The sequence below is a fragment of the Drosophila persimilis genome, unplaced genomic scaffold (assembly GCF_003286085.1).
Source record: "Drosophila persimilis strain 14011-0111.01,24,50 unplaced genomic scaffold, DperRS2 tig00001113-arrow-arrow-pilon, whole genome shotgun sequence".
In the NCBI taxonomy this organism is placed as follows: Eukaryota; Metazoa; Arthropoda; class Insecta; order Diptera; family Drosophilidae; genus Drosophila; species Drosophila persimilis.
The window spans coordinates 103,750-125,482 of NW_020825421.1; the positions used below are offsets into that span (position 1 = coordinate 103,750).

Sequence of the window (21,733 nt, forward strand, 5' to 3'; positions counted from 1 at the left end):
CCTTAGATTTCGCCAACCATTGAGGGCCTTTCCTCCAAATCTTAAAATCTTTTAGCTTATCTGCACTAATGCCCCTTGATGCTACATCTGTTGGATTGTCTTCAGTTCTAACGTGTCCCCATTTAATTTCCTTAATCTTTCTTACTTCGTCAGTTCGATGCCTGATAAACTTGTCTTTATTGTCTCCATTCTTTATCCAGACTAGAGTAATAGTAGAATAACACTCTACATTACTTCCAACCGCTACTTTCACCCGTTGAATTAATTTTGCCAGAAGATGTGCTGCACAAAGTTTTAATTTTGGAATAGTTTTCCGATTCTTCTTTGGATTAACTTTGCTTTTGCTGGCTATTATAATTGTAGAACTATCTACCTTGGCATTCACTACGGCAGCATAAGCCTTTTCGGATGCATCGGCAAACCCATGAATTTGCATCGACTTATTGTGCTGAGAATTTAGCCATCTCGCTATCCGAATGCTCTCTAACTCTGTTAAACTATTTTTAAACGAATTCCATTCCCGAGTATCCTGTTCTGATAATTCTTCATCCCAATTTTTGTCTGCTAGCCAAAGTTTTTGAATAAACAATTTTCCGACAAGTGTCACTGGAGACAACCCGCCTAAGGGGTCATATATCTTGGCTAAGGTAGATAATACTATTCTTTTGTTATTTCTCTTAATTGGTTCATAGTGGAAATTGAACCTAAACTCGTCTTTAACCGGTTCCCATTGTAGTCCTAATGTTTTGACGGATTCATTCTCCTCAATGGTTAATACTTTATTTTCTCGGTCATCTCTAATGCCTTCTATAATTTCTGGGATATTTGTTATCCACTTTCTTAAGTTAAACCCAACCTTATTAAACTCCCGGGTAACTTCCTTTACATGGTTTTTAGCATCCAGTATCGTGTCGGCACCTGTCTACAGGTCGTCCATATAAAAATCATTCTTTATGATTTCCCTAATTGCTTGATTTTTGCAATTATCTGCTATTGCAACAAGCACCCTGGTTGCTAAATAGGGTGCTGAAGCTGTACCGTACGTAACAGTTGTAAGTTTATAATCTTTTAACTTTTCGTCTTTATCAACATTAATTTGCCGGTACATTTTTTCAATGTCCGCCGATATTACAAATGGCCATTTACGCCATTTCACCATAATATCGAATATATCTTTTTGGACCCTTGGACCCCACATGATATCATTTAAACTTTTATTGTTTGTGGTTTTTGCTGAAGCATCGAAAACCACTCTCAGCTTTGTCGTTAGACTGGAATCTCTTATGACTCCTTGATGGGGTAAATAATATTTCCCATCTTCTTTGGACTCTACCATACATATGTCCTAAGTTTTTATATTCATGCATGAACTTTACATAATTTTCTTTTAATGTTTTATTATTGCTGAGCTTTCTTTCTAAACTATAAAATCGCGCTATAGCTTGGGGTTTTGAATATCCTAGATCCTTTTCTTTTTTAAATGGTATTTTAACCACATACCTACTATTCTCATCTCTTCTTGTTGTTTCCAAGAAATGCTCCTCGCACACATTTTCTTCTACGTCATTCTTTTCAGTTTCCAATTCCCAGAACCGCTCTAAGTCCCCAACTTCAATTGTTGTCGCCACAATAAATTTATCACCTTTTGATTTGGTGCAACCGGATATAATCCATCCGAGTTCTGTATTTTGTCCAAGTAGACCGTCTATTTTTACAACTCCGTCTTTTAAAATATGGGTATACAAATCTATCCCAATTATTACATCTACCCTACTTGGTTTGTTAAAGTTAGGGTCTGCCAACACATAATCTTGCCACTTAGTTTTATCAATATTGAAAGACTGTAATGGTAAAGCTTTCATCAGTTTCGGAAGAATAATTGCTTCAATATTTAGAGGACCTTTATTATAATCACGAGTTTTTATCGATAAAGTAACTTTGTCCTTTGAAGTGCAAGAATCTGTAGATGACAATCCACTTACCTCGGTGTTCGCTCTTTTTCGTACTAAGTTTAATATTTGCGCAGCTTCTTCTGAAATTATGGTACATTGCGACCCACAATCAATGAGAGCTCTAAGGTTTTGATAGCCACCATTCCTTGCCCTTACTTTTACAAGTGCTGTGGCTAAGAACGCTTGTTCTTTTGACAAGCAAGTGTTAACATTTTCCCTCTTTTCGTAGGGAATATGGAGCATCGTATGATGAGGTTTTTTACAAATCCCACATAAAATTTCAGAAAAGCATTTCTTATACAAGTTAACGTACCCAATTCTATTGAGCTCTTATACGAGTTGTAAACAATCTTTGGCTTTCCAAAACGAAAACAATTTCAATCTTGGGCCTCCGCCTAATTGATTTCTAAGATGTACAATCTCAAGGGCTCCCGCCGCAATCCCAATCTTTGACACTCGCCTAAATGGAAAACCAATGTTTGCCCACAACCGGCTTCTCATAAACAATCTCACTCCCGGCTTTCTGCAGATCCTGCACTTTAGGCATTTTACAGTTCTCTCTTTGGATGACGAAATCCAATACTCGGGATGGCAAAATCAATTGAAATGTTTATAGAAAAACTATTCCCGAAAGGGATCAACGATGCAAAGATCAGAAAGTTCAAGTCAGTCTTGATCCAGAAGCGACACCGCAAAGTCGAGCTAAAAATTAAGATCGCGCAAACCCTTTGTCCGGAATCCTTTGTGACCCTCTACTTAAATCTATATCTGTGAAGTTAGAAGTAAAATAAAAACTTTTTAAAATCACAATCCGCTACCGCAGTTATTTAATTGGCGCCCAACGTGGGGCGACGTTGTATAAAAAGCACCGAATAATAAAAGTGTTGCGTCGTGCCGAAACCCGAAGGACAATTAATTAATGGAATAAATCCTTCAATTATAAAAACGCGGAGTGACTGTGAGGTATTAGATAAGAAAAAGTGAGATAAAAAGGAAATAAACCGGAGCTTAGGGTGTGCAAAAATAAATACAATTAAAGCTAATCAAGACAATTCAAAAATATAAAAAAACCAAAAAAACCAAAGTTTTTAAACAAAACCAACCAAAACAAAAACACAAAGAAAGTGAAACTATCAGCTAAACCAAAGAAGAAAGACCCCTAGAAGACCCAGTTAAACAACAAAGAAATTTAAGAAGGAAGACCCGTTCGAAGACCTGTCAGCCAAATCAAGAAGGAAGACCCGTTCGAAGATCTGTCAACCAAACTAAGTAGGACGACCCCTACCGGATAGTTCGTGAGCAAAAGTTGTAGTAATAAATATATATGTTCAATTAGGTTATATTAGATTATAAAAACAAACATATAAGAAAAATTTAAGGTGGATCAACTATCTTTAGATTTTGAAAAACTAAAAATGATTAACTCACAAACAAGGACCGATCTCACTGCAGATCTGGTCAAACAATTGATAGCACTTCAAATTTCACAAGTACAGGAGCAAATTGTAAATTTAAAACAACAAATAGAAACTAAATCCGATCAGGTATCAGATTATCAGGCAGAAACAATAGACGAGACAATAAAAGATGACACCACATTAAAGGTAATAGAATCCCTACCAATTTTCAATGGTGGATTAAACCAATACGTAGGATGGAGGGAAGCTGCAGAAACTGCAGTGAAGTTATATAAGAAAGGAAGTAAGCAATATTATATTGCCTTAACAATTTTGAGAAACAAAATAACAGGACCAGCCCATGACGCACTGACCAACCACGGGACAGTTTTAAATTTTGATGCCATACTTTCACGACTTGACTTTGTTTACAGTGACAAGAGACCAATTTACATAATAGAACAGGAGTTAAGCGTTCACCGACAAGGGAACCTTTCAATTATAGATTTCTATAACGAGGTTAACAAGAAAATGACCTTGTTAATAAATAAGACAATAATGACTCACGGAAAGGACAGTGAAATCACCAAAGAATCAAATAAAAAAATTAGAGACAATGCCTTACGCATTTTTGTCACTGGCCAAAACGGCGGCATTGCTGAAATCCTATTTTCATTGAATCCCCCAGATATACCGAATGCCTTGGCAAAGGTACAGGAATTGCAATCTAATAACATTCGGGCCCAATTTGCCTACCAATTCAGCGGCCCCAGAAATTCAGGGAATAATAATTACAATACCTTAAGATTCAACCAACGACAACCTAGGACTAATAGTTCACCATTCGACCAAAAAAGGGATTTTCAGAGGAATAACATGTCATGGGGACAACCCTATTTCTTGGGTAGTAGACAACAAAATCAGGCCCCAGAACCAATGGATGTAGACGAATCGATAAAAATCCAGAACCGACAGAACAGCAATCAATTCAGTGGAAATAACTATAATAATAATAATAGAAATTATCGGGAGAATACCAATGGTTATTATAGGAGAAATAATAACAATTATAACCAGGCTCAGCATTTTAGGGCAAACGTAGTACCGAATAATCAGTCTAACGCAAATCTAGCGCAGAAACGAAAACCAAATGAAACGTCGGAACAACCGGCTAATAAAGCAATGCGAATAAATAACATTGAGGAGGATCATTTTTTAGATCAGACCCGAAGTAGGTCTGCCCTACTTAAAACGAGTAGATAAAAAAATAAACAAAGAATTAAAAGTTTTGATAGATACGGGAGCAACTTCCTGTTATATAAAAAAGGGAATTTACGAAAATAAAAAAGAATTATCAATTTATAAGAAAGTTGCTACAGTAAATGGGTTTTCAATAATTAAATATTTCCATAATATAACTATTTTCAACACAAAACAAGTGTTTTACGAAATAGATGGAATGGAGGCAGATTTACTAATAGGATTTAACCTATTAAAGAAAATCGGAGCTGTTATTGATACAGGAAAGGGGTCTTTAAGTTATAAAGACAATGAAGAAAAACTAATATATGACGAGGTCCTTTCTTTAAACAAATTAACCTTTATAGAAGGAAAAACCATCCTTCCATTGAAGGAATATATAATAAAAAAATATTTTGAAGAAGAAAAAGAAATGAAAAGTGATTCAGTAAGGGTAGAAGGAAGTTTATATAGCTTGGGATCAAAAAATCCTGAGCACGCCGACGAAGAATTATCCGTCAATAGTTTGGGATTCAAATATCCTGAACCCGCCGTCGTTGAATTATCCGACATCCAAAGTTTTAATAGTTTGGGATTAAAATATCCTGAGCACGCCGTCGTTGAATTATCCGACACTAAAAGTTCGAATAGTTTGGGATTAAAGAATCCTGAACACGCCGTCGTTGAATTATCCGACAATGAACAATTTAAAAGTTTGGGATGCAAAAACCCTGAACGCGCCGTCGTAGAAATATCCGACATTCAAAGTTATGCAAATTCTGAATTGAAAAAAATGAAATTGTATAACACAATAACCTACAAAGAGGACAATTGAGAAAAACTCAGAGAGAAAATGGTATCTATCATCGAAGAGGACCATGCCAATATAAATTTACAGTTACCGTTCAGAACGGATATAGAAGGAGAGATTAACACTGAACATGATAGACCGGTATATGGCAAGCAGTATCCATACGCTTATTCGGTTAACGATTTCGTTAATAACGAAATAAGTAAAATGTTAGATGAAGGTATAATCAGACCTAGTAAAAGCCCATATAATTCACCGGTAATAGTAGTACCAAAGAAGGGAGTAAATGAGGACGGAACTCCTAAGCATAGATTAGTAATAGACTTTAAGAAACTTAATGAAAACACCATACGGGATAGATACCCTATGCAAGATCCTTCAGTAATCCTTGCCAATTTAGGTAAGGCAAAGTATTTCTCGGCCATTGATTTAGAGTCAGGTTTCTATCAGATTTTAATGAGGGAATCAGATATTGAAAAAACATCTTTTTCCATAAATAACGGCAAATATGAATTTCTAAGAATGCCTATGGGATTGACGAACGCTCCCAGAATTTTCCAAAGGGCAATGGACGATATACTTAGAGAACAAGTTGGGAAAACTTGTCACGTCTATATGGACGATATAATAATATTTTCAAAAACTATAGAACAACATTATAAAGATCTAATTCATATAATACAGATATTGCAAAACGCTAACATGAAAATTTTCATAGAAAAGTCTAAATTCTTTCAATTGGAAACCAAATTTCTGGGATACATTGTTTCCCAAAATATCATTAAAACAGATCCAGACAAAATCTCCACAATACAAAACTATCCATTCCTAAAAATATCAGAGAGCTACGTAGCTTCTTAGGACTAACAGGGTATTACAGAAAATTGCCAAACCATTAACAAAATATCTGAGTGGAGTAAATGGGAAAGTTTCACGAAGGGCATCCAAGAAAACATTAATACAGCTGGATGAACCAGCAATTGGAGCATTTAATAATTTAAAGGACAGTTTAATAGCACATATTGAATTAGTACAACCAGATTACAATAAAAAATTCACATTAAACACAGATGCATCGGACATAGCAATAGGAGCAGTTTTGTCGCAAGATGGGAATCCCATAACATTTATTTCTAAAACTTTAAGAAAAACCGAGCAAGTATATGCTACTAATAAAAAGGAATTATTAGCTATTGTATGGGCATTAAAAAATTTGCGAAATTATTTATACGGAGTGAGTGGAGTTGAAATACATACAGATCACCAACCTTTGTCCTTTGCAATGTCGCAAAAAATCCAAATGTTGAAATGAAACGTTGGTATTACTTCATAGAAAGTTTCACATCAAAAATCATTTATAAGCCAGGTTCAACTAACGTAGTAGCGGACGCTTTATCTCGGATTAAAATAAATCATATGACAGATAGTGATGTCGACCAGACAGAATCAGAATCAGACATAAATACTCAGCATTCAGCAGAGAGTAGTTTTGAAAACGTCATTCAAGAGACTAGCAAGCCTCTAAACCAATTTAAACAGCAGCTACTATTAGCGCAAGGGAGATTCACAGTTCATGAGTTAGTAAGAGTTTATGAAAATACCCGACATATTATTGAATTTGATACGGTTGACAATCTGCTAATCATTTTAAAAGAATTTATTCAGCCTCACTTAACCACAGGAATACACTGCACTTTAGAAGATTTATACCTTATCCAAAATAAGCTAAAGGAAAACTTCATAAATAAATTTCTCTTCACGAGAAAGTTCCTCCAAGATGTAGTAAATTCAGAAGATAAAGCTATAATTATAGAAGAAACACATTGCAGAGCCCATAGAGGACTAGACGAAAATTACAAACAAATTACTAAGCTGTATTATTGGCCAAACCTGCACAAAAAATTAAAAGAATATATAAAAAATTGTGAGAAAACAAATATCACAGACACCCTGTAAAAATTCCAATTGGGGAAGCTCCCATTCCAGCAAAAGAAGGAGATCAATTACACTTAGACATATACTATGCCCAAAACCTAACATTCATAGCTTGTATAGATTCTTATTCCAAATACTTGGTGGTCAAGGAAATTCAAAGTAAATTAAACATTGAAAATAAGGTAATGGAAATTTTGCAACACTTTCCGTTAGCAACATCATTAATGACTGACAACGAACCAAGCTTTACTTCAGCACAATTTAGATCATTCATACAAAGAAGTAACTTAACTATTTATTATGCTGATCCCAGACACAGCACCTCAAATGGTCAGGTAGAAAGGGTACATTCCACACTAACAGAAATAGCGCGGTGCATCAAGGATGAACTAAATCTAACAGATTATTCAGAAATAATAATAAGGGCGGCACTGAAATATAACCTGACGATACATTCAACGACCAATCAAATGCCATATGACATATTGTATAACAAAATAGAACACAGACATAATCCAATATTACTTAAGGAAGCTCAGACCAAAATGCTTAGGCTACATAACAAAGATAGAAGAGAAAAAGATTATAAAATAGGAGAAGTAGTTTATGAAAAGAAATTCGGGGAAAGAAATAAACTTCAATCCCGATACAAAAAGCAGGTAGTTAAGGAAAATCGACCGAATAAAATTATAATCAACAATAGAAACAGAATTATACATAAAGATAACATCAAATATTAAATATTTTTTTCAGAAAATGTATACGAATATACTTATACTGACTTTTGTTATATTGACGACTTCGGAAGGAATTGACTATACGCATAGTGACTATCTATTGCTCAAAGACGACAGAGACGTTTACACTTATGAAACATACGCTGAACTTTTCCATATTACTAATTTGAGTTTTTATAGAGAGATAATTGATAAAGAATCCAAATATGTCAACAAATCAATTAATTCAGACGATGAGTGGGAAATATCAATGGACTTAAGTCTATTAAAATTAATGATTTCAGAATTAGTTCCGAAACGGAATGAAAGGGGAATTATATAGCAGGCAGCCCTGATCATGACGACTTTTTGAAAATACAAAATAAAGTAAATGAATTAACTGAAAATAATAATAAACAATTTGTAATAAATTCCAAATTTTTCAAAGAAATTGAATTGCTATCAAATTCATTAAAAAATGTCATCTTCAATGAAGAAACGATACTGAGAAAGCATCGTTGAAAATTAATAACTTTTGACCTACTAAATTTAGTTGATACCATAACCCTCTTAAAAGTAAACATTTTCAATACAAAAATTTTAAATAAAAACGAAATAGAGGACATTTATAAGCATGAAAAACATCCTGTTGAACTGTCTGATCTGCTGGACATTGCAACGGTTAAAATAATTCGAAATGCAGATTTAATAATCATTTACATAAAATATCCTCAAATTAAAGATATTTGCAAGTTTTACCATGCAAGAGCCATCTCACAAAATGATGGATGTTAGTTATAAGTGAAAAAGTTTGTGAATGTAAGGAGAAATACTATTTAATTAATAATTTTAAAAGTGAAACTTTTAACAATTACGCACAAATAAATTTAAAGAATACCTGTTTCACCAATTTACTTAATGGCTTTAAAGCCACCAATTTACTTAATGGCTTTAAAGCCAACTGCACTAAAAAAAGGGAAAAAAACAAAGAAATAGACATCATTCAGGATGGTGCCATATTAGTTTCAGGCAAAAATATCGTAGACAATACTACTTTGTTAGGATCGTATCTCCTTATATTCAACAACACAATTGTAATAAATAATATAACCCACATAAATGATAAGGGTAAAATTCTAAGATATATATCGCATCATAGATATAGCGATTTTGAATTAGTTGATTATATACAATCGAATGATAAGCAATATTCTTTTGATAATGTTAATATTTTAAATCCCCTTATAACATTAGGTAATACGGCCTTACCATTAACAACATTATTTTTAATCATTTTGATATTGATAATATTATTTTACTTCGGCTATAAATTAACCAAATTTGTACTTATTAAATCAATAAGAATACCGTCAGAAGAAATAGTGGAAAGCAACATTCAAATACTGTCAGAAGAAATTAGAGCTCTATCAGAACTTAAAAATGTATCGGGACGAAACATTTAAGAATGGGGGGAGTTAACGTACCCAATTCTATTGAGCTCTTATACGAGTTGTAAACAATCTTTGGCTTTCCAAATCGAAAACAATTTCAATCTTGGGCCTCCGCCTAATTGATTTCTAAGATGTACAATCTCAAGGGCTCCCGCCGCAATCCCAATCTTTGACACTCGCCTAAATGGAAAACCAATGTTTGCCCACACCCGGCTTCTCATAAACAATCTCACTCCCGGCTTTCTGCAGATCCTGCACTTTAGGCATTTTACAGTTCTCTCTTTGGATGACGAAATCCAATACTCGGGATGGCGAAATCAATTGAAATGTTTATAGAAAAACTATTCCCGAAAGGGATCAACGATGCAAAGATCAGAAAGTTCAAGTCAGTCTTGATCCAGAAGCGACACCGCAAAGTCGAGCTAAAAATTAAGATCGCGCAAACCCTTTGTCCGGAATCCTTTGTGACCCTCTACTTAAATCTATATCTGTGAAGTTAGAAGTAAAATAAAAACTTTTTAAAAACACAATCCGCTACCGCAGTTAGCGCCTACAGCATTTTTTGCAAAGGCGCTGTTTTTTAATAACCTGGCCTCTATCTATCGGACTCATTCCCTTAAACTTATAGCAGTGAATTATGGAGCCATTTTACATAACGGACAATTTTCTTTTATTTTACCATATTGCACTACTTTTTTCAACGGTTTCCACTCTTTATGCTGCGACGTGTAAAGAGAAGTGTACCGTTGTTCTAAAAATTCCATTACATCTGGCAATGCTTGGATCTCTTTTGTCCTTTTTATATGACTTTCATATAATTGTAAGGTATCTTTGTTAAATTTTTTCAACACAATGTGTGCGAAAATCACATCAACTTCTTCTGTTAAATGTGACTTTAATTTAATTAAATGTATTGACTCATTTATAGAATCAGAAAACCATTTAATATGTTTCGCTGAATCGTGATCTAAAATTGGCAAGTCTAGTAAACGATTCAGCTGATCCGAAAAAATTGTTCGCTTATTTTCATACCGCTTGGTCAACAATTCCCAAGCGGCATTATAATTCTCCAGCGGCCCAGTTAAAAGGTGAGCTACCATACTCCGTGCCTCACCCTTTCTCGCGATTTTCAAATAATTGAATTTTAAAGATGTACTCAGACTATCTCTGTTATGAATTAATTCACAAAATATTTGTGAAAAGCCGTCCCACTCTTTTTCTTCGCCTGAGAATGTGGGTACTTCCACTTTCGGAAGATCAGGCAAATCGATATCTTCTTTTTTTACCGTTGCCCCTTTAGTATCCATGCTGTTTTCTTCAGCTATGGTTTGCATCCTAACTTCTAGGTTGCTCAACATGCTTTGAATATCAAATTCCAAATCTCCGATCTGGTTGTCGAAGCTGTCGTTTGTTTCATAGCTATGATAATACTCCTCAATTTTTGAGCTCAGTATTTTACTGAGGAACTCAATTTTTTCTTTACTCATTCTACACTCTCCCATTTTATCCTGATCAAACCTCTGCATGGTTTGATCTAAATACGACTTCAGATTTTCCACTATTCTGTCGATTTCCTCAGATACTTTTTCTATGCTATTGTCAATTTTGGGCTCTATGTCTTCCTTCAAAGTTCCAGTCTCCACTGATTGTAACTTTGTTTTTTCTACCTTTCCTTTCGTTAATGTTTCATTATTTTTTGACTCTACATAAGCCTCCACAAAAGAGAACCAACACGAAAGAGAGACGCATACTACGCAACAAAAAGAGCCAGCAGGGAAGAGAGCGAAGCGGCAGAGAAGCCGTCGATCGGTCTTACGCCCACGCAGCCGAGGGAGAGAGCCGACGGCGAACCATGCAGACACCCCCGAGCCGAGGCCGTCAGCCGAAAGCTGCGCAGCCACGAAGCGGCAGAGAAGCTGCAAAAAGTAAAGGAGAGGCCTGGCACGGTCCAGCGCGGGCCAGGCTCGGGAGTGATCTCCAAGTGCTGAACCAGAACGGTTGGGAAAAATAAACAGTGCCCCGACCCCGCGAGACTACCGCGGTGCAGTAGGCAGGATGTACGCACAGAACCAGAAGTTTCCCAAAATCTCAAGCACGGGTTCACCCACGCCTCGATCCACCCCACGGGTGTGCTTTCGCTGCGAACGGCTTTCCCCTTAGGTCCTCACACAACAAATTTTGCTGTGGGGAAGGACCGGGCCCTGGACAGACTGAGAAGCTGTACCCGCCCGAGCAGGGACCCATGAGGGGAGAGTCGGTGAGCATAGGGGAGAAGTGAAAAGCAGTGAAAAGTGAAAAGGGAACTAAGCAGCAGCAGAAAAACTTCAAGTCAGGGATTAGCAGCCCAGAATCAGAGCCCCGGCGAAAAGCCAGCACCAATCTTTGATCCCTCGACTTGTGTACAGATGAGGCTGGTTTACCTAATACCCCCGAAGCAAAAGCCGCCGGCACGTGTCCCAGACGCGCCGGCGAAAACCACGCGGAAAACCAGGCAGCCAGCCACCTACGCAGTAGAAAGAGACGGGGAGAGACGCCGAAGACACCGCGTGCCGGGAGAAAATGGCCGCGGACGGCGCCTAGAACTTTGGCACGCGACGGCGACAAAGCGGCACCAGCGACAGAGCAGCGAGCTAGCGGCAGAGCGGCGGCAGAGCGGCGACAGAGCAGCAAAGCAGCAGCGACAGAGCAGCGAGCCAGCGGCAGAGCGGAGAAGAGCAGCAAAGCAGCAGCGACAGATCAGCGAGCCAGCGGCGGAGCGGAGAAGTGCAGGAAAGCAGCGGCAGCGGCGCAGCGACAGAGCAACAAAGCAGCAGCGGCGTCCCAGCGACAGAGCAGCGAGGCAGCGGCAGAGCAGAGAAGGCGCCGCGACAGAGCAGCGGGACAGTGACAGAGAAGCCAAGCAGAGGAGCAGCGGTAGAACAACGGAGAGGCGGAGGACAGAGGGCGAAGGCAGAGGAACAGCTAGAGGGCAGAGGAGCCCTCGGTCACAAAGGAATGGCCACGGCCAATATAAGGCAGGAACACGAGTCAGGGAGTTACCACCGAGCAGTCAAGGAGTTACCACCGAGCAGTCAGGGGGTTACCACCGAGCGGTCAGGGAGTTACCACCGAGCGGTCAGGGAGTTACCACCGAGCAGTCAGGGAGTCACGACCGAGCAGTGAAGGAGTTACCACCGGACAGTCAGACAATTAATACCGAGCAGTCAGAGAGAGTTATAACCGAGCTTCCACAGGGAACCGTTCCCTGTTCCGTGCCACGTATCCTTCGACAGGATCATCCAACCCAGTGCTGTGTATCCTAGTACAGGATCATCAATCGAGTACCATACCGCGTGTCCTTCGAACAGGACCCCCCACCTCAGCGCCGTGTATCCTAGTATAGGATCATCGATCCAGTACCTTGCCAGGTATCCTTCCACAGGACCCCCTACCTCAGTGCCGTGTATCCTAGTATAGGATAACCGATCCAGTACCTTGCCACGTATCCTTCGACAGGACCCCCCACCTCAGTGCCGTGTATACTAGTATAGGATCACCGATCCAGTACCTTGCCACGTATCCTTCGACAGCGTCCCGCAGGAAGGACGAGCTGCAGAGCCTGGCTAAGGAGTTTGGACTAGGAGAAACCGGGACGGTGGAGGATCTACGGAGCCGGATCACCGCATTCAACGCACGCCCTGGGCACCCCGAAGCCGTGCAGGCAAGGCTGGATGAATTGGCTACGCACTTTGGGAACATAACGAGCCCCAGGGACCACCGGAGCCCAGCCACGTCACCCGGGCCAGGGAGCCGGACGAAGATGGAAGACAGCAAGGAGGGACCAATACTGCGATTGGTTATACCCGAGCTGCCCAGCACGAGCCAAGGATCCACCCACGGATACCGCGAGACAGCAACCGAGACGCCGGCCGCTCAGGACGAGCAACCACAACGAGCTGCCCAAGGACCACTCCAAGGCACCAGACCAGAGGCGTCCAGCAAGAACCACGAGCCAGGACCCACTACCACTGGACCCCTGGCCACGCTTAGCCACCAGCAAACCACGGAAGGAGAACAGCCACGTTTCCTCAGGGACATCGGGTCTCACGCCCCGGAAGGGGGGAGATCTCGTACTCGTTACTGGCGGACAAACTCCGGAAAAGGGGATTTACCTTCGATGGCCACGCGGACCCACTAGCGTTCATCGAAAGGCTCGAGGAGCGAGCGGAATCATACGGCGGGAGCCCCGAGCAGTTGCCCCAACCCATCTCCGGTCTCCTTACAGGTAAGGCCGAAGGATGGCTGGCAGCTTTTCAGATGCAGGGACAGAATTGGACAGACTTTCTGAAAGAATTCCTAGAATTCTTCCTGCCCCCCAGATACTTCCAGCGGCTGGAAGACACCATACGAAGTCGGGAACAGAAGCCCAAGGAATCCTTCCGGAATTACCTTATCGAATTACGTCTGATGATGCAGCGAGCCCAGTACACTCGGGAACAGGAACTCGAGCGGATCTACGAAAATCTCCGACCGAAGTATCAAATGTACACGCGCAGACAGGATTTCCGCTCCCTCACAGAATTGACCCAGTTCGTCTCTTCTTATACTCCCCATGGTATTAGACGACTTCATCTTGGGACTCGACTTCCTCTGTGGCATCCGCGCAAGAATCCACTGTGGACGGGCATATCTACAGCTGAAGTTGCAGCAGAAACCCGCCGGGACGATACCATCATGCACCGCCCAGCCACGCTGGGCTACGGCTCCACTGGATCAATCCAGTGCCAGCTCGTCGAACCAGGAGTCACCAACAGGACACAGCAGGAAGCAAGGGACTTTGGCAGAGACAGCTACGGCTCCACTGGATCAATCCAGGGCCAGCTCGTCGAACCAGGAGTCACCAACAGGACACAGCGGGAAGCAAGGGACTTTAGCAGAGACAGCTACGGCTCCACTGGATCAATCCAGGGCCAGCTCGTCGAACCAGGAGTCACAAACAGGACACAGCAGGAAGCAAGGGACTTTGGCAGAGACAGCTACGGCTCCACTGGATCAATCCAGGGCCAGCTAGTCGAACCAGGCGTCACCAACAGGACACAGCAGGATGCAAGGGACTTTGGCAGAGACAGCTACGGCTCCACTGGATCAATCCAGGGCCAGCTCGTCGAACCAGGAGTCACCAACAGGACACAGCAGGAAGCAAGGGAGTTTGGCAGAGACAGCTACGGCTCCACTGGATCAATCCAGGGCCAGCTCGTCGAACCAGGAGTCACCAACAGGACACAGCAGGAAGCAAGGGACTTTGGCAGAGACAGCTACGGCTCCACTGGATCAATCCAGGTCCAGCTCGTCGAACCGGGAGTCAGCAACAGGACCCAGCAATCACCAGGATACTCCAGCAAAGATAGCTGCGGCCCCGCGGGATCAATCCAGGGCCAGCTCATCGAACCGGTAGTCACCACGTAGTCACCCAACACGACAGACATCACGCAAGCCACGAACCCCGATACCACAGGACGAGATCACAGCAACCCCGACGACGGACTACCAACTGGAGCCATTAGCCGACGCCGAGATAGCTCGGGAACGCAACCCGTTTCGCCCAGCCGACTCGGATGACTACGAGAACGCTATCTTGGCCACCATTACCTCCCTGGAACTGGAGGACCTATCGCCGTGGCAGCAAGCCCTATACCCCACAACAAAGCCCCACGGAACGAGCCAACAGGACGATCAAAACCATGATCGCCCAGTACATCGATGGAGACCAGCGGACATGGGACGAGCTGCTGCCCGAACTCAGCCTAGCCATCAACAGCAGCACATCGGACACCACAAGCTTCAGCCCAACATTCATCGTACTCGGCCGGGAACCTCGGTTGCCTGGAGCCTTGTACGAAGAGGCGACCCCAGGACTAGGCCAGTGAAGTGACAGAGATCCCAACCGACAAGGCCAAGCGACTCAAGGAAATCTTCGCCATCGTACAGGAAAATACCCAGCAGGCATCACAGACGCAGAGCAGGAACTACAACCTACGTCGACGCGAATGGAGACCCACGATCGGGACGCTCGTGATGCTACGCCAACATCACCTGTCCAAAGCGGCGGACAACTTCGCTGCCAAACTGGCTCCCAAATATGAGGGGCCTTACAAAGTAGTAAAATTTATTTCCCCCACCATAGCACGACTCCAGAAGCATCCGGAAAGACAACGACGAAAGGCCGGACTAGCCGACCTCAAGGCCTACCACGACCATGAGCACACCATCCCCAGCGAAAACGAAGAAGACAACGAAGACAACGATGAGGACGACCCCAGCACCAGGAAAACCGCGAGTTCATGAGGGCCACTTATGGTAGTGCGCTGCCGTAATGTCCTCGCCCCACAAGGGGCAACCGCGTACACACGCAATAAGATAGTTTAACTCCCCTTAAACTAGAAAACGCACCGATCAGGGAAACACGGACCCGACGGGCTGCACGGCCCGAGAGGCCGAACCAGGAAACCCGAGTCACCCAAAGGAGGACAGCAACCTGTCATTGGGCTTGAAAGAGGCAGAGGCGGGCGTACTGCTCACAGCTTTCGAGGAGATGCCCGAGCTGAACGTGTTGCAGGACGAACAGGCATGGCCAATCGCCCGAGTCGCCTGGCGGGTAAGCACACCTGACCGCCGCATCCCGCAAAGCCTGCTAGAAGGCGCCAGCGCTCAGGCAAACGCGGCGCGGCACGGGCCTTCTAAGCACTTGACCTTGATAGTGGCGCCGGTGATGAGCCCGGCTCTCGGTTTCATCTCGGCTGCGACGCAAAACGAGCTGTCGCTATGAGTACTCAAGTCAACGTTCTTCAGTAAAGAGCAGCACCAGTAAAACAAACTAAAAACCAACGAGGGGGAACGTTGTGAGTTGCTGCGGACAGTATGGCTCTCCTCCGGCAGACGCCGCTTATATTAAACGACACGACAAAGAGTGCGTGCGAGAGAGACAGAAAATCAGTGTGAGCGTGACGTCGGGCGCTGCGTAGCCAGTGCAAATTGATTTGTTCCCTTTGGCTGTAAAAATGATCTGATCTCTGAGATTTGTGGATGCCCCAGATTTTCGTAATTTGCGGGGGCGGAAGGGGGTGTGGCGAAATTTGGAGAAACGGTCAAGGTCCGATATTACAGGAGTGTGGATACCAAATTTGGTTACTCTGGCTCGTATAGGTTCTGAGATCCCAACTGAGAACTCAATTTTGCAATTGGCAAAACCGACCATGAAACCTGTGTGTTAGAGAGAGACAGAGAACGAAAGAATGAAATTGTTTTCTTGATTCTGGCTATAATAATTATACGATCTGGTTGAGATTATGCAATCTAGAACATATAGTCATCCTCTACGATTCTGCGTTTTTGGTTTTATCGTATCTTTAAAAATGTGGATGCCACAGATTTTCGTCCTTTGTGGGGGAGAAAGTGGGCTGGGCGAAGTTCTGAAGTATTTTTGTAGTAGTGACATATCACAGAAGTCTGGATCCAAAACATCGTTGCTTTAGCTCTTATAGTCTTTGAGCACTAGGCGCTGAAGGGGACGAACAGACGGACGGACGGACGGACGAACGGATGGACGGACAGGGCTCAATCGACTCGGCTATTGATGCTGATCAAGAATATATATACTTTATGGGGTCGAAAACGATTCCTTCTGGAAGTTACACACATCCACTTTTACCACAAATCTAATATACCCCAATACTTATTTTGAGTATCGGGTATAATAAAAACCAAAAATAGCCAAGATTGCTTTGATCTTCTTCCTGTTCGCCCTGTTCGCCGTAAGTGGAGATAGAAGTGGTCGAAAAGGAACAGTGACTGATTGTGGTTTTACTGTAACTCTGATTACAGGTGTGCATGTGTGCTCGCGTGCCTCGTGAGGAGCCCACCAAGCCAGTTGAGGCTTAGCTCAACGATCTGCTGGCAAAGGTTAAGGACTTTTTCAACGAGGATAGCGTTAAGGTAAGTCTAGCCGACACTAGCCGACCTTAACAGACCAGACAAAAACGTATGCCTAATTTACTCGATTGCTTCTGCACGACTTCCATGATAAGGCCAAGGCTGCTGCTGAAGAAGGTCTTGCTGTGAACGAGCAGATCCAAAAGGCGCCCAAACCCTAAAAATGCAGCTCTAAAGCAACGAATTTAAAAATCAAATCAAATCAAAAGGTTTAAACTACAATTTAAAGGTTTTTAGCGTCAGCTCAATAATGCAAAAACATCCACAAACGGAGCTGGATCCGGGTCATGGCAAATAGCCGGTACAGGGCCTGAGGTCCCGCCAAGGGAAGCTCCTGGCGGTTTGCGCACTTGCCGGTTGAATCGAAAATATGGCGGTAGATACGCGGGCGTATGTCGTGCAGCTGCTTGGCGCTGCAGACACTCTGCGGCATCTGGATCAAATGGTCGACCATAAGGGACACTCGTGGGGTAGTCGAAAGCAATAGCTGGCCGCTGACGGTGATTTTTTCCCCAGCTCTTTTCAGACGTAGACGCAGCACCCAATCCTCCTCAAAGGCACGAATCGTCTGTGGGGATCGGGATAAGAGATCATCAGAGGTATGCTGCAGACGAGTTCTGGTTCTCCAAAACCTTACCTCAGACTCGAGGGTCCGTGGGTGTAAACCCTCTGAGCGGTGTATCCACTTCATTCTCAAGGTGAAAAATTCCACCCGGCTAGCACTCAGCACCCGATGGAGCTGCAACACGGGCTTTTGGGCCTCAAGCTCCCTGTCCTCGACATGCAGCAGAATATCTAGGATCTCCTTTCCCTGCTTCTGGGGAAACCCACAGTCGGAATCATGTGAGACGCTGTCCTTGTAGGGGCCCTTCCAAGAACAGCCCAGGCAGTGGTACTTGCAGCAAACCACACGCCCCTCACAAACGAACTCCAAGTGTCTGGAGAGATCTTTCCTGTCTGAGAACTGGTCATTGCAGCTGGGGCAGCTGATGGGTAGCTCCCAGAGGGTCTGGCGCACCACTAGATTCTGCTCCTGATCGTAGTTTCTAATGAGCGATCGACAACTGGGGCAGCAGGCACTCGTTTTATTGAAGATGGCAAAAGCCAGAACGGCGGTCTTGCAGTCCTCACACATGATATGCCCATGGCTGCACTGAAAGAAGTCGTGTGGTTGTGGAACCTCGCGGCAAACAACGCACACCAGTATGTTATGCAGTAGCTCACAAAGATCGGAGACGCCACCACCCGAGGACCCGCCGACCTCACCCTCACTGCTGTCCATAGTAGTCGAAATCTCATTCAAAGTACTTTCATCTTTACTTGCAACATCTGACAATCGCTGCCTCTTGGCGGCTGGGGGCTGCTCGTTGTTGTTGTCATTGGGGTTGGCATTCGACATTCTGAAGGGTATTTCGGCCAGCAGCCTCGGCCTGGCATTACAGTATGTGTGCGTGCTTTATTCAAAAATTCTGATTGCCTGTTGTTGCAGAGTGAACTGATAGTCTGGTGTAAAGTATGAGCACAAGGTTACGAGTTTTCCAAGGCCAAGCTGGTTCCCTGAAAATTACAAATTTAAAAACAGAGGATACACTCAGAGAAAAACGGCATAGTAGGCACCCATGAATAGTTTAATTTAATAGAATGCACTTTGATCTACACATAAATGTGCTCAAAAATTTTTGTAATGCGGCCCAAGGCGTTCAATGGGTCTGGTGGGGTGGTGTCTCGGTGGACTGGTGGGGTGAAAAGTAACCTCTTTGACCGCCAAAGTGCTCTGCTATCGCAAACAAGATTACGGTGCCTATTAGTCCATGTTTCATGTAGAACATGTCAAATTAGATACATATGTTGCTGACATGTTTTTTTTTTATTTATTTTTTTGTTTGTTTTGGTATTTGATTGCTGCTGAATGGAATTTTTTTTGAGTGGAAAAACAGGAAGGAAATTGACGAAAAGTTGGATGAAAAGAATGGGGCTAATGCTCCTTCGATACACACCGACTCATCAAAACAAAATTCAGCCCGCGTGAGGAGATCATCGACGGCGCGGGGGAGACCTTTCGGAAATTATTTACACCCGATTATTATTTGCGATCATCTCGTCCCTTGCCTCGTGAGCGGGTCTGTTTACTTCGTGGTCGAGGGGTTTGTTGTGCTCGCGTTGTTGTTGGCGTTGCGCCGCCGGTCGGTGTTTCGCTGACGTTGTCTCTCTTGGCCGGGTGCCCCGGGTTCTGCGGACTCTGCGGTGCCGCGGTCGGGGCGTCGGGTTGCTGTTTCATTGGTTTCTTCCGCGATGTCAGCATTCCTGTGTAGGCCAGTGGGCTCGTCGGGCTCGTGGTCGTGGAACTCTCTCAGGTCGTTGATATTCGCGGTCTTCCGTTTCCGGCTTTCGCAATGTTGTAATTGGGCGATGTTTGGCGATGGAAAACTGTTGACTCGGTAGGGGCCGTCGAACTTCGGAGATAACTTTGCCGTGAAGCCCTCGGCGGCGTTTGAGAGGTGGTGTTGGCGTAGTAGTACCAATGATCCGATGGCGGGGCGCCATAGTCGCCGGCGGAGGTTGTAATGTCTCCCTTGCTCTTGGCTGGCTCTCTGGATGTTGTTTCGGACGATGGCGAATACTTCATAATACAAAGCGTCTCGTCGCTTTGCTGCTGGCCGTCTCTTGTGTACTCCCTGTCCCGGGCGTGACTTCGTCGTAAAGGGTGCCGGGGAGTCGGGGTTCTCTTCCTTGCAGGAGGAAAGCGGGGCTAAATCCGGTCGTCTCGGAGACGCTGGAGTTGATCGCCAATGTCATCTCGGGTAGGAGTTCATCCCACGTGTTCTGGTGGTCTTCGACGAACTGTGCGATCATCGTTTTCACAGTCCGATTGGCTCTCTCCGTCGGGTTTTCTTGGGGGCAATACGGGGCTGTGTGTTGTAGGTCCACGCCTGCGGTTCGCAGGAATGTTTTAAACGATCGGCTGGTGAACTGGGTTCCGTTGTCGCACACGAATAGTTTCGGCACGCCGAAGCTGCTCAGTATTCGTTCTCGTTCGAGGTTCGCTCTTGTCGCTTTCTTGAGGGGTACCAGTTCGACCCACTTGGAGAAAGTGTCGAAGAAGACCAGTAAGATGGTGTTCCCGTGCTTGGACCGTGGTAATGGTCCGACGAAATCGGCACACAGGGTGGCGAAGGGTTCATCGGCTTTGCGTGTGAGCATCCTGCCCACGGCCTTGCGCTGTGTGGCCTTGAACTTCTGGCAGCTTACGCAGCCCTGCACGTACCGTCGTACGTCTCGGTGTAGTCCTGGAGAGTAATATCGTTGCGTTGTCCTCAGGATGGTTTTCCGGACGCCGAGGTGTCCTGCTGTTGGTTCGTCATGGCATTCGCGGAGTACTCTCGTTCGGCCGTTTTTATTCACGCATAGTTTCCACGGTATGTGGTCGTCGTCGTCGGCTCCGTGTCCTAGATAGCGGTATAGCTGCCCGTTTTCGTGCGTGAAGTCCGGGTATTTTTGGGGTTCGTCTTGGACTTGCTGGATCCTTTGTTTAAGCCAGGTGCACGCTGCGTTGTCTTCCTCCTCGATGCGGGAGAGGGTCTCCAATGGTTGTCTTGACAGCGCGTCGGCGACTACGTTCTGGTTGCCGGCCCGATAGTGCACGTCGTATTGGTATTGCTGTAGTTCGAGCGCCCATCTTGCTACTCTACCGTAAGGGCTCTCGAGGGTATTTAGCCACTTTAGTGCGAGATGATCGGTCATGACATCGAATCGGTAGCCTTCGAGATAGCATCGCAGTTTTCGGATCGCCCAGATGACGGCGAGGCATTCCTTGTCGGTGGCCGAGTAGTTTTCTTCTGCCTTGTTGAGGCGTCGACTGACGTATGCGATGACCCGCTCTTTCCCTTCGATCTCTTGGGTGAGGACCGCGCCTACTCCAAGGTTGCTTGCGTCCGTCTGCAGGGAAAATTTGACGTTAATGTCTGGGCAGGCGAGTACTGGTGCGGTGGTGAGCAGTGTTTTCAGCTCGTCGAAGGCGTCTTGTTGTTCTTGGCTCCATGTCCATGCTTTCCCTTTCTTCAGCAGCAGTAACATTGGTTGGACCACGGTGGCGAAGTTTGGGACAAATCTGCGGTGCCAACCGGCCATGCCTACGCATTGTCGTAGCTCCTTCAGGTTGGTCGGCGGCCTCAGATCCTTTACGGCTGCGATTTTGTCGGGGTCCGTGTGGATACCTTCTTCGCTGATCATGTGACCCAAGTATTTTATCCGGCGTTGGAAGAAG

The 21,733-nt window shown here is 44.0% G+C and overlaps 1 protein-coding gene across 1 annotated transcript; it reads right to left on the reverse strand.

The window, feature by feature from the left end:
• Positions 1 to 17,713: 17,713 nt before the first annotated feature.
• Positions 17,714 to 18,868, reverse strand: LOC113566854 (cysteine and histidine-rich protein 1 homolog). Its single transcript, XM_026994016.1, has 3 exons — positions 18,136 to 18,868; positions 17,998 to 18,101; positions 17,714 to 17,902 (listed from the first exon to the last, which is right to left on the reverse strand). Exons 1-3 carry the CDS (start codon positions 18,866 to 18,868, stop codon positions 17,714 to 17,716), a joined length of 1,026 nt encoding a protein of 341 aa, XP_026849817.1.
• Positions 18,869 to 21,733: the final 2,865 nt, after the last annotated feature.

Coding starts and splice junctions, on each gene's coding strand:
- LOC113566854 (XM_026994016.1), bottom strand. CDS start 18,868: ATGTCGAATGCCAACCCCAATGACAACAACAACGAGCAGCCCCCAGCC. Junction 18,102..18,135: donor GTGGATACACCGCTCAGAGG/GTTTACACCCAC, acceptor GTCTGAGGTAAG/GTTTTGGAGAACCAGAACTC. Junction 17,903..17,997: donor GGATTGGGTGCTGCGTCTAC/GTCTGAAAAGAG, acceptor CATTTGATCCAG/ATGCCGCAGAGTGTCTGCAG.